Source organism: Vulpes lagopus, chromosome 7 (genome assembly GCF_018345385.1).
Source record: "Vulpes lagopus strain Blue_001 chromosome 7, ASM1834538v1, whole genome shotgun sequence".
NCBI classification, from domain to species: Eukaryota; Metazoa; Chordata; class Mammalia; order Carnivora; family Canidae; genus Vulpes; species Vulpes lagopus.
The window spans coordinates 4,799,022-4,811,094 of NC_054830.1; the positions used below are offsets into that span (position 1 = coordinate 4,799,022).

At 40.7% G+C, this 12,073-nt stretch overlaps 2 protein-coding genes across 3 annotated transcripts in view; both read left to right on the plus strand.

The window, feature by feature from the left end:
• ADGRE1 (adhesion G protein-coupled receptor E1) overlaps nucleotides 1-2,160 on the plus strand; it is a 60,576-nt gene extending 58,416 nt beyond the window's left edge. For both annotated transcript variants that reach the window (XM_041760414.1, XM_041760415.1), the window contains one exon: nucleotides 993-2,160. In XM_041760414.1, the coding sequence (XP_041616348.1) occupies nucleotides 993-998 (6 nt within the window). In that variant the 3' untranslated portion in view covers nucleotides 999-2,160. The remainder of the gene's footprint in view (nucleotides 1-992) is intronic.
• Nucleotides 2,161-3,459: 1,299 nt separating this feature from the next.
• Nucleotides 3,460-12,073, plus strand: part of LOC121494674 (putative adhesion G protein-coupled receptor E4P) — a 66,102-nt gene continuing 57,488 nt past the window's right edge. The window contains exon 1 of the mRNA XM_041761373.1: nucleotides 3,460-3,579. Coding sequence (XP_041617307.1) covers nucleotides 3,460-3,579 — 120 coding nt within the window. The remainder of the gene's footprint in view (nucleotides 3,580-12,073) is intronic.

Sequence of the window (12,073 nt, forward strand, 5' to 3'; positions counted from 1 at the left end):
TAACATATGAATTATATTTCACATATATGACTTCAGAAACATTGAAATGAATGTGCAAATGGAGGCAAAACTGATTTTTCCACATAATCCCACATATTTTTGCATTGCTACCATTGCCATTTAAAATTTACAGGGTTATAAAAAAAATTTACGACAGCTCTTCCATCCTCCATTAGAATTTTTTATATTTTCACTGACTTATTCTAAGCACAAGAAACTAAGATTCAGTGGCTTATTTATGTTTTTTATTTTTTATTTATTTATTTTTTTTGCCTTATTTTTTAAAATAAATTTTTTTTTTATTGGTGTTCAATTTGCCAACATATAGAATCACACCCAGTGCTCATCCCATCAAGTGCCCACCTCAGTGGTGGCTTATTTAAATAGGAAATTCTTCTTCTTTTTTTTTTTGCCCCCAAGAATAGAAGCTCAGAGTTAGGGGTTTCTGATACGGGTTCTGTTGCTCAGGGGTGTTGTAAAGGATCTAGGTTTTCCCTACTTTTCCATTCCACTAACAATATGTTGACTTCATCAAATGATTTTCATGGTTGCAAGATGGCTGCCATAGCTCCAGACATCACAACCATGTTGAAGGCCAGAAGAGGGATGGGACAGAAGCAGCAAACTCTCTCTTTCACAGGAAAGAAAAGCTTTCCCAGAAACCCCTCAGGGGATTTCCCTTTCACCTAGTTGGTCAGAATTGTATCACAGGCAACACAGAGTTACAAAGGAACTTAACAAAACACGCATTTGGCTTCTTTGCCCCTAGAGTGGAAGCTATTGATGACGAAGAGGTTGAGAAGAGCTTTCAAGTTTGCCATTAGTGTCTGCCACACTAGAGACCATCAATGTTAACATTTTAGTGTTTGTCCTTCCAGGGTTTGTTGCCACATTTCTCTGTATTTACAGAAGACCCGTGTATTCATAAAACCCCTGGAATCACATTTCTAATCCTAATCCTGCTGATTCTAATTCTGATTTCTCTCTCACAGGATTAAAGCTCTTCTTCCTTTCATATGTGCTATGGAGCAACATCTGAGGAAAGCAGATGCCTACGGGAGCCTACTCTGAAATCTCTTCACAGCTTGATGCACAGATGCAAGATCCTGCCAGCCCCGGCACTCTCTGGGAAACAAGACTTTCTCTTCTAGGTTATCAGTCCATCTTCCATGTTCTGCTCTTTGAGTTTCCAGAGTTTGGAAGAAACAGATCCCAGTGCAATGGCATGACCAAGATTATCTGGCTACTATTTTGGTTTCTCCCAAGTTCACGGGTGCGTGACTGCAAGTGTGTCTCTCCAGAACACAGAGCAGCCCCTCAATTAATGATTTACCATATGACTGACTGACATACCCTTTGACAAAGCCTCCTCCTGCTTCGAAAGAAATGGTCAGTAAAACAATAATTATGGGCCCCAAGGGGGTGAATAAAACACATAGACCTATCAACTACTTTTGGACAAACACTTAATGCAGTTACATTGGTGAGTAGGAGTGCTGGACGGAGGAGAACCCCAGCGTTTCATGGAGGGTTGCAGCGCTTGATGACAGCACACTTTGGAAGTGTTTTGGTTTCCTGGGACCTTTCAGGGAACCAACACCTCTCTTCCTTCCAGGAACTTTCATGGGACTTGCCTAGGATTCACACTGCTCACAAAGCTATCACCATCCCACGTTGCCCTCCATCCTGCATAAAATCTTGATTGCCAGGGAGAGAGGAGGGAGATGCAACTTTAAAATGTAGATATACTCTGTGCTCACTTTGGTAGCACATATACTAAAATTGGAACAATAAAATATATATATCCTCCCTTCCATGGCCACTCTAATACCTCCCTACTCAGAGTATGGTCTGTGGACCGGAAGCATTGGCATCACCTTGTGAGGAAAGCAGGATACCAGGCCCTACCCTCTATTGGCTGAGCCAGAACTTGAGTTTTAAGGAGAGCCCCTGGGGACTCACTCATGAATATTCTAGAATATTCTGGAATACTCTTCTGTTTGCCATGCAGATAGCAGAGCTTGTCTTTAAAACCAGAAAGAGGGATGCCTGGGTGGCTTAGCAGTTTAGCACCTGCCTTTGGCCCAGGGTGTGATCCAGGAGTCCTGGGATCGAGTCCCGCATCAGACTCCCTGCATGGAGCCTGCTTCTCCCTTTGCCTGTGTCTCTGCCTCTCTCTCTCTCTCATAAATAAATTTAAAATCTTTAAAAAATAGTCATAAATTAATTATTAAATTAAATTAAATATTTTTAGAAACAGAAAAAAAATGTCTTCTTGACTTTTGGACTTTGCATATACCATTCCTTCCTCCTAGGACACCTTTCCTCAAAATCCAGATAATTTCTACCTTTTTTTTTTTTTTTTTTTTTTTTGAATCTCAGTCATCACTTCTACCAGGGAGCATTCTTTGAATCTCCTGAAGTAAGATTAGATGTCCCTCTGTGTGTCCCTAGGGCTTCATGCTTTCTAACCTCGTATTATAACTTCTTTTTCTTAGGCGTCTCCAGCTTAGACTGTGAGCTCTATAAGCACAGGGAATTATGTCTAGTAGATTCTCCACAAATATGTTGAATGAATGAGTAAATGAATGATTAATCTCCATTTTCAGGATGAAGAAACCGAGGCTCAGAGAAGTTAGGTCACTTTCCCAGCATCACACAGCTGTAAGTGGTTGAGCTAGGCTATGAGCTCTTGACCACAGAGCTCCTCTTCCAGACCCTGTAACTTTCTCCTTCTCTTCCTTTGACCACAGACATTCTTAGTGTGGGAATACCAAGGAAAGACTAAATAATTACTCTGAGTCAACTTACCACCTAAGATTCAGTTAGCTCAGTAATGATCATGGGTTAGACAACTTGATAACGATATTAAACTTGGTTGATGGAAGCTCAGTCTTTATTATTTGTGGCAGCCACAGCTTGAGAGGGAAGCTGACCCACGAGTTCATTTATGACAGGTTGGTCTTCTGTGCTTGGCTTGTCCAGAGTGTTCAATACAGATGCCGCAGTTCTAAGGGATAATGAAACAAGAGATGGCACAGCTCCTACCCATCACCAGTTGCAGTAGATTGATTGGATCAATGGCCTCAAGAGGTGGCCTCTATTCTCTACACCCCTTCCCTATCACTTTGTGACCTCTTACTGTTCTCACTCAGGCTTGGCCTTGAGATTTGCTTTGGTCAGTAGAATGATTCAAAGACAGAGGGTTTCAAAATTGGGTGTGCATTCCTTTTTGTCCTTTGCATGATTAGTTTTTTAAAATTTTATGTATATTTTTTCATTGGAGTTCGATTTGCCAACATACAGTATAACACCCAGTGCTCATCCCGTCAAGTGCCCCCTCAATGCCCATCACCCAGTCACCCCATTCCCCCGCCCACCTCCCCTTCCACTACCCCTTGTTTGTTTCCCAGAGTTAGTGTTAACTTGCTCTTGCATCCTTGTCTCCACCCTGAAAACATGCCTGCTGACCTGCAGGAGGTGTGTGAGAAACATAGAGGAGAGCTACGTCATCCCATTACATCAGCTGAGGCTGGCCTCAATCAGCCACCTGGCCGATTTGTAGCTGATGGCAGTCAGGTGAGCAAGCCCAGCTAAGATAGCAGACCTGCTCAGCCAACTCACAGACTCAGGAGTAGCAATCAAGTATCATTGTTTTAAGGTACTGAGTTGGGTTTTTTTTTAATATTTTATTTATTTATTCATGAGAGACACATAGAAAAAGGCAGAGACATAGGCAGAGGGAGAAGCAGGCTCCCCACAGGGAGCCCGATGCGGGACTTGATTCATGACCTGAGCCCAGGGCAGAGTCTCAACCATTGAGCCACCCCAGCGTCCCAAGGTACTGAATTTTAAGAGTGGTTTGCGATGAAGTATTATTTGTGGCAATTACTAATTGATACAGTAACCAGTGGATTATCAACATTTTGTATTTAATTGCAACAATTTGGAATATACAAAATGAAGGATTTGAGTTTGCATTTCCTCTTAGGTATCAGGATCTATAAATTTGTTTTTTTAGTAATAAATTTGTAATGCTTAAACTTCTTCCTCTTAGAAGATTTGCACAAAGCCTTTTTTATTTTATTTTATTTTAATTATTTTTAATTTAAATTCAATTAGCCAACATATAGCACATCCTTAGTTTCAAATGTGGTGTTCAATAATTTATCAGTTGCCTGTAACTCCCAGTGCTCTTCATGTCGCATATCCTCCTTAATGCCCATCACTCAATTACCCCACCCCCCAACCCACCTCCTGCCAGCAGCCCTCAGTTTGTTTCCTAAAGAGTCTCTCATGGTTTTTCTCCCTCTGTGATGACTTCCTATTCAGTTTTCCCTCCCTTCCCCTATGATCCTCTGTGCCGTTTCTTATATTCCACATATGAGGGAAACTATGTGATAGTTGTCTTTCTCCTATTGATTTATTTCACTCAGCATAATACCCTCCTGTTCCATCCATATTGATGTAAATGGTAAGTATTCATCCTTTCTGATGGATGAGTAATATCCCATTTCATAGATATAGATATAGATATAGATATACCACATCTTCTTTATCCATTCATCTGTTGATGGACATCTGGGCTCTTTCCACAGTTTGGCTGTTTTGGCTGTGGACATTACTGCTACCAACATTGGGGTGCAGGTGTCCCATCATTTCACTACATTTGTATCTTTGGGGTAACTACCCAGTAGTGCATTTGCTGGGTTGTAGGATAGCTCTATTTTCAACTTGTTAAGGAACCTCCACACAGTTCTCCAGAGTGGCTGCACCAGCTTGCATTCCCACCAACAGTGTAAGAACAGTCCCCTTTCTCCTCATCCTTGCCTACATTTGTTGTTTCCTGACTTGTTCATTTTTGCTTTTCTGACAGGTGTGAGGTGGTGTTTCTTTGTGGTTTTGATTCGTATTTTCCTGATGCCACGTGATATGGAGCATTTTTTCATGTGTCTGTTGGCCTTTTGTATGTCTTCTTTGGAGAAATATCTGTTCATGCCTTCTTCCCATTTCTTGGCTGAATTATTTGTGTTTTGTTTGGGTGTTGAGTTTAATAAGTTCTTTATAGATTTTGGATACTAGCCCTCTAAATTATATGTCATTTTCAAATATCTTCTCCCATTCTGTCAGTTGCTTTTGGTTTTGTTGGCTTTCCTTTGCTGTGTTACTGCTTTTTATCTCGACGAAATCCCAAAAATTCATTTTTGCCTTTGTTTCCCTTGTCTTTGGAGATGTGTCTAGCAAGAAGTTGCTATGGCTGAGGTCACAGAGGTCACTGCCTGTGTTCTCCTCTAGGATTTTGATGGATTTCTGTCTCACATTTAGGTCTTTCATCCATTTTGAGAATGGATGTGTATGGTGTAAGAGAATGATCCAGTTTCATTCTCCTGCATGTGGCTGTCCAATTTTCCCAGCACCATTTGTTGAAGAGACTGTCATTTTTCCAGTTGGTATTCTTTCCTACTTTGTCGAATATTAGTTGACCAGAGAGTTAAGCGTCCATTTCTGGATTCTCTATTCTGTTCCATTGATCTGAACAGACCCATTAACCAGGAAGGAAATTGAAGCAGGCATCAAAAACCTCCCAAAATACAAGAGTCCGGGGCCAGATGGCTTCTCAGGGGAATTCTAGCAGACATTTAAAGAAGAAATAATACCCATTCTTCTGAAGCTGTTTCAAAAAAATAGAAATGGAAGGAAAACTTCCAAACTCATTTTATGAGGCCAACATTACCTTGATCCCAAAACCAGACAAAGACCCCACCAAAAACAATTACAGATCAATATCCCTGCTGAACATGGATGTTGAAATACTCATCAAGATACTAACCAATAGGATCCAACAGTACATTAAAAGGATTATCCACCATTATCCACCAGGACCAAGTGGGATTTATTCCTGGGATGCAAAAATGGTTCAATATTTGCAATCACGTTAATAAAAGAATAAATCACATTAATAAAAGAAAGGACGAAAACCATATGATCCTCTCAATAGATGAAGAAAAACAAAAGATAGCATCCTTTCTTGAGGAAAACTCTCCACAGTGTAGGCATAGAGGGTACATACCTTAATATCATAAAAGCCATTTATGAAAAGCCCACAGAGAATATCATTCTCAATGAGGAAAAACTGAGAGCTTTTCTCCAAAGGCATGTCTTTATGACAATGTCGCACATTGGTCAAAAATATAGTCTCCCTAAGGAACTATATATATATATATATTTTTTTTTAAAGACATATGCTCCTATTTTATTTTTTTTTTAGAGAGAGAGAAAGTGGGGGGGTGGGACAGAAGGAGAAGGAGAGAATCTTAAGGAAGCTCCATCCTCACTGCAGAGCTTGACATAAGGCTCAATCTCAGGACCCCGAGATTATGACTAGAGCTGAAACCAAGAGTCAGATACTTTGAGCCACCCAGGTGCCCCAGGGACTCTATATTTCTAAGGTAAGTAAAAGCTGTGGCCTCCACACAATAATTTTTCTTACTATAAACATCAAGCTACCTTTGGTATAGTCTTTTACCCCCACTTCATCTACTGCCTCCACTACATGGAGAAAAGGGATTCAGAATAAAAACTACATCATTCTCCAATCCCATAAATATAAGGATCCATTCATTCAAAAAATATTTGTTGACCACATACAAGTGCTTCCCTTAGAACATTAAAATAATTGAGAAAACATTGAAAAATTGAAGTTAAGGATCTTAGAACTGAAAACAAATTTAAATATCTTATTTTTCGGGATGCCTGGGTGGCGCAGTGGTTTGGCGCCTGCCTTTGGCCCAGGGCGCGATCCTGGAGACCCGGGATCGAATCCCACGTCAGGCTCCCGGTGCATGGAGCCTGCTTCTCCCTCCGCCTGTGTCTCTGCCTCTCTCTCTCTCTCTCTCTCTGTGACTATCATAAATAAATAAAAATTAAAAAAAAAATATCTTATTTTTCCCCAAACCAGAATTTATTAAAATTTTACTTCCTTGGTTTTAATGGAAGTAAGCTCAACAATATTTTCAAAATCAAGTTCTAGAAACAAAAAGCTATTAAAAAGTACATTGAAGGGGCACCTGGGTGGCTCAGTGGTTGAGCATCTGCCTTTGGCTCAGGTCATGATCCCAGGGTCCTGGGATCAAGTCCCACATCGGACCCCCCACAGGGAGCCTGCTTCTCCCTCTGCCTGTGTCTCTGCCTCTCTCTCTGTGTCTCTCATGAATAAATAAATAAAATCTTTTTTAAAAGTACATTAAGAAAGAGTGTGTAAGGGTGCACATTTTTCTTTTGTTTTTGCCACAGGGTCCGTTATGACCTGGCATAACACTGGATATTTTGGATGTTTGGTTTATTGTGGGTTTTTTTGCATTGATTTTTGATGTTTTGAAATGTTGTGTTGATGTAGTATTTATCTTGTTTATTCAAGGGATTGTCTTCTATTATATTGTGCTTGAGATGAGTTCTTCTTTCTCTCCTCCCATGTGCTGGCCCTGATCATGACTGTCTGGGGGCAGATTTACAGCTAGTTTTCAGGAAATGGGCCAACATCCTAGGTACCCCTTGACTAAAAACACATATTAATAATACTCTGTTAGTTGCACCTGCCTACATGTAAAGGGAAAGCCAGAATGTGACAGTGCCAGAGGTCTCATGCCCACCTGAGGATAGGCTAGAACAAGTATGCCTATGGTCTTCTCAAATCTGCATTTTTTTTTTTTTTGCACTTGTCCGGTTGTGAACATCTTTTCAGCTCATCAAAACTTTTATTTATTTACTTTTATTTTTTGTATATTTTTATTGGAGTTCAATTTGTTATATAGTATAACACCCAGTGCTCACCCTGTCAAGTGCCCCCCTCAGTGCCCGTCACCCAGTCACCCCAACAACAAACCTTTTAAAACATTGTTTTGTTTTGATGGTTGTGTGGTGGTCCGTTATACATGTGTCATAACGCATTTGATCTGAATTGTGTCATCTCCAACTTTTCAGGATAAACAATGATGTAAGGAATAACTTTGAGCTAAATTCAAAAAGTCTACTATTTAAGTGCTTTTGAGACCAGTAGTAGATTGTGAGTGTGCACAGTAATAGGACAGCGTTCTGATATTCCACCCCTTGAAAGACAGATTTTCCTGGTTTTCCAAATCATGTCCTGCTCTTGCCAGCAACTGAAACAGGCCCCTTTCACATTTCCAAGAACAACTGCATGATAATTCCATTACAAGCTATAAAATGACAATGGGTGATTTAGGGCAGGTTCCCTAAAGGCAGAGCCTGAGACGGGGATTTTGGTGCCTGTAATTTATTGAGGGAGTGCTCTGAGAAAAGAGAAGGGGAGGGAAGCAGGATGTGGTAGGAGAGGGATCTGGGTTCCGCTGATCCCACGTGAGCTCTGACGCCTGGATTGCACCTCAGTGTCGGTCCCCCTTTGAGGCAGGGTGACCAGCCTTTCATATCCCTGTGTCAGTCAGTTATTGGCTGTGTGCCACCCTCCTGGTGGTGGGGAGGTGTATTATAGCTCCTGTTCATCTGAGGCCAGTCTAGAGAACAGACAGCTGGCCCAAAAAGGAGATTAACGACAGACATCAACATTATTGACTACTTTGCTCCATCCCCGTGACCACAAAATATGAAAAAGAAAGTTGTATTAATCACTTAGATACTTGCTCACAGCTCATTGTAATGAGATTCTGAACTGTATTTTATTATTATTTTTTAAGACTTTATTTGTTTATTTGAGACAAAGAGAGAGAAAACACAAGCAGGGAAGACGGGCAGAGGGAGGAGCAAAACCCCCCCAACTGAGCAGGGAGCCTGATGCAGGGCTCGATCCCAGGATGCTGGGATCCTGACCTGAGCCAAAGGCAGATGCTTAACCAACTGATCCACCCAGGCACCCCTTGAACTGCATTTTAAAATGTTTGTTTCAAATGATTCTCCTTAGACATTTTGATAAAACTTACATCTTACTTAAAGATCTTAAGGGTTGTTTCCCATTATCATTTGGCTTTATTACTCCTAGAATGTAATGGTGTTTATATTTCCAAGTATGCCTTTAATCAAGTGCTTTCATCTTTAAAAAATATGAAAAGCTTCAGAAGGAGACATTTCCAATGCTTATCCTGGGTGGGGATGACTTCTCTTTGAAACCCTGTAATGGACAATGTGCGAAAGAACTCACCACTTTTCTCCCTAAATATTCTGTCACTTTATAATCAGTATTAATTTTTGTGCTGTCTCATTTCTGTGACCTTACTTCATGAATAATTTCTAACTTTGATGAAATTATCCAAATCCATGATTTAAAACTCTCAAGCTGGGATGCCTGGGTGGCTCAGCAGTTGGGCATCTGCCTTTGGCTCAGGCTGTGATCCCGGGGTCCTGGGATCGAGTCCCCCATCGGACTCCCCGCAAGGAGCCTGCTTTTCCCTCTGCCTTTGTCTCTGCCTCTCTCTTTGTGTGTCTCTCCTGAATAAATAAAATCTTTAAAAAATAAAAAATAAATCTCTCAAGCTGTTTCTACCTGTACTGCAAATGTGGACTGGCTTAATTTATGTATCTGTTTTTTTGTTTTTTTGTTTTTTTTTTTTTTTACCACAGGATCTCAGATTGTGTTTTGTCCTCTTCCCTACTTCTCAGACAAACCTTCCTTGGGAGTTTGTGGGTGCTGTGGGGCATCTCATCTCTGCTCAGGATGTGCTTCTCTCATCTTTCTCTACTTTGATCTCCTTGTCAAAGTTCATCACAGGCTTTCTCCAAGCATCTGATCCACTCAACACAGTGATCCTCACCCATGGCCAGGTCCAGTCCACAGAATTCTGAGACTCATCCTGACCTGTGCTATAGGAAGCAGGTTCTCTCCCCAGCATGGGTCTGCCACTGTGTCCTGGATCCCAGAGCTGTTGCACTTGGGCACAAAGTCACTTTTTTAAAAGATTTTATTTATTTATTCACGAGAGACACAGAGAGAGGCAGAGACACAGGCAGAGGGAGAAGCAGGCTTTCCTCAAGGAGCCTGATGTGGGACTTGATCCCAGGACCCATGGATTACACCCTGAGCTGAAAGCAGACACTCAACTGTTGAGCCACCCAGGCATCCCCAGAGTCACTTCTGACTCATAAACATGGTACCACCTCTCATTCTATCCCTTCACTTAAGGGGCCTCCAAGTAACCACAAAGGTCTTCTGGATACATGGACAGTCTCCACCTTTTTGTCTCTTCCCTTTTTCATTCCATGGATTCTTCTCAAAACCTCCATGAGTATCAGCTTGTTCAGGTAGGTATTTGGAAGTGTTGTAAGGGTATATCCTGATTGTTTGCCAAAAGCATCTAAATTCTACCTCTTGTCCAGCTGAAACACCCAGCAACATGTAGATAAGAAAACTCGGGAGTCTTGGAGATGTTAAGGGATTTGCACAAAGTCATTTATTCATCTTATGAATATTTATTAAGTCTCTATTTTCTAGAAACTGGGACTATGTTGCTAAGCAAGATGTACATTGTCTTTCCTTTCATGGGACTTACATTGTAGTAGCAGGGAGAGACTCAATAAACATGAAAGTGAACCATTTGAAATCTTTATTTTTGCACTTGTAACATTATGAACATCTTTTCAGTGCATCAAACTTTTTAGATTTTTTTCTTTCTGTTTTTCTGAGTGGGCTGGTGCCTTCTGCTGAGTCCTCCAAATGCATGCAGTTGTCTGCCTGCAATCCTGACATCTTTGGAGAATAATGATAGACTTCATTAGCTTCTGGCTTGCTGTTGGGTTTAGCCAATGGGAAACACCAACAGGTTATCAGAAATTGGGAGGACAGTGAAGTCAGAGTATTTGCTCTCTCAGCTCCTTTCCTGCAGGTCACCATGGGCTGTCTGTCCGTTGAATGAAGACCATAGCTTCATGAGCCAGTACACCAATTTTCATCAATTACACTTTCTTACTCCTTATGCTGAAATTTTCTCAAGAGCATTACATGTAATTCTGAAACCTCCTCAGCTTATCCTATAAATTTATTTTCACATAAAATAAAATTTAGAAAGCTTAAGTTATGAAATTTGGGGAATTAATATTCATAATTTTTGCATGAATTACAACACATCCTGCTCTTCCCACACATTGTGGTCACTACACAATCACCATAAAGATAAAACATAAGGCCAAAATTGTCTGGATCTTATGGAAAATAAGGTCCAACAAAATCCATTTGGTAAGGAATATAATTTTGCCAAAATCCAAACAGGTCAACCAGGTTCCCTGTTTAAACTTGGAAGGGGACCAGGAATTTCTTTATCTCTTTATATTTTTATTAAGATTAAAGTCACATGGGATACCTGGGTGGCTGAGTCAGTTAAGCATCTGCCTTCCACGTAGGCTGTGATCCGAGGGTCCTACAGTTCAGCCTGTGTTGGGATCCCTGCTTGGTGAGGAGCCTGCTTCTCCTTCTGTCTCTGTGCTCCTCCTGCTTGTGCTCTCTCTCTCTCTCTCTCTCTTCCTCTCTTGAATGAATACATAAAATCTTTTTAAAAAGATTAAAGTCACGACATAAAATTCACCATTTCAACCATTTAAAAAAATGTATATAGTTCAAAGCCTTTCAGAACAATCAGAATGATGGGGCACCTAGATATCTCAGTTGGTTGAGTGTCTGGCTCTAGATTTCAGCTCAGGTCATGATCTCAGGTTCCATCCTTAGTTGAGAATCTCCTTGAGATTCTCTCTCTCTTTCTGCTGCTCCCTCTCCTTACTCTCTCTCTCTCTAAATAAATAAATCTTAAAAAAAAAAAGTCAGAATGTTGTGTTGCCGCCTGTACAGGGCCATGTTAAATCATCACAGGTAGCAAGTACACTTGGCATAAGAGGTTTGTTTGAAACAAAAGTGACAGTACAGCTGACCCTTGAACAACATGGGGGTTAGGGGCACTGACTCCCCCCCACACACAGTTGAAAATCTGTGTATATTTTGACATACCAAAACTTAACTATTAATAGCCTATTGTTGACTGGAAACTTTACTGATAAAGTAAGCAATTATTGCTTATTTTGCATGTTTTTTTTTTTAAATTTTTATTTATTTATGATA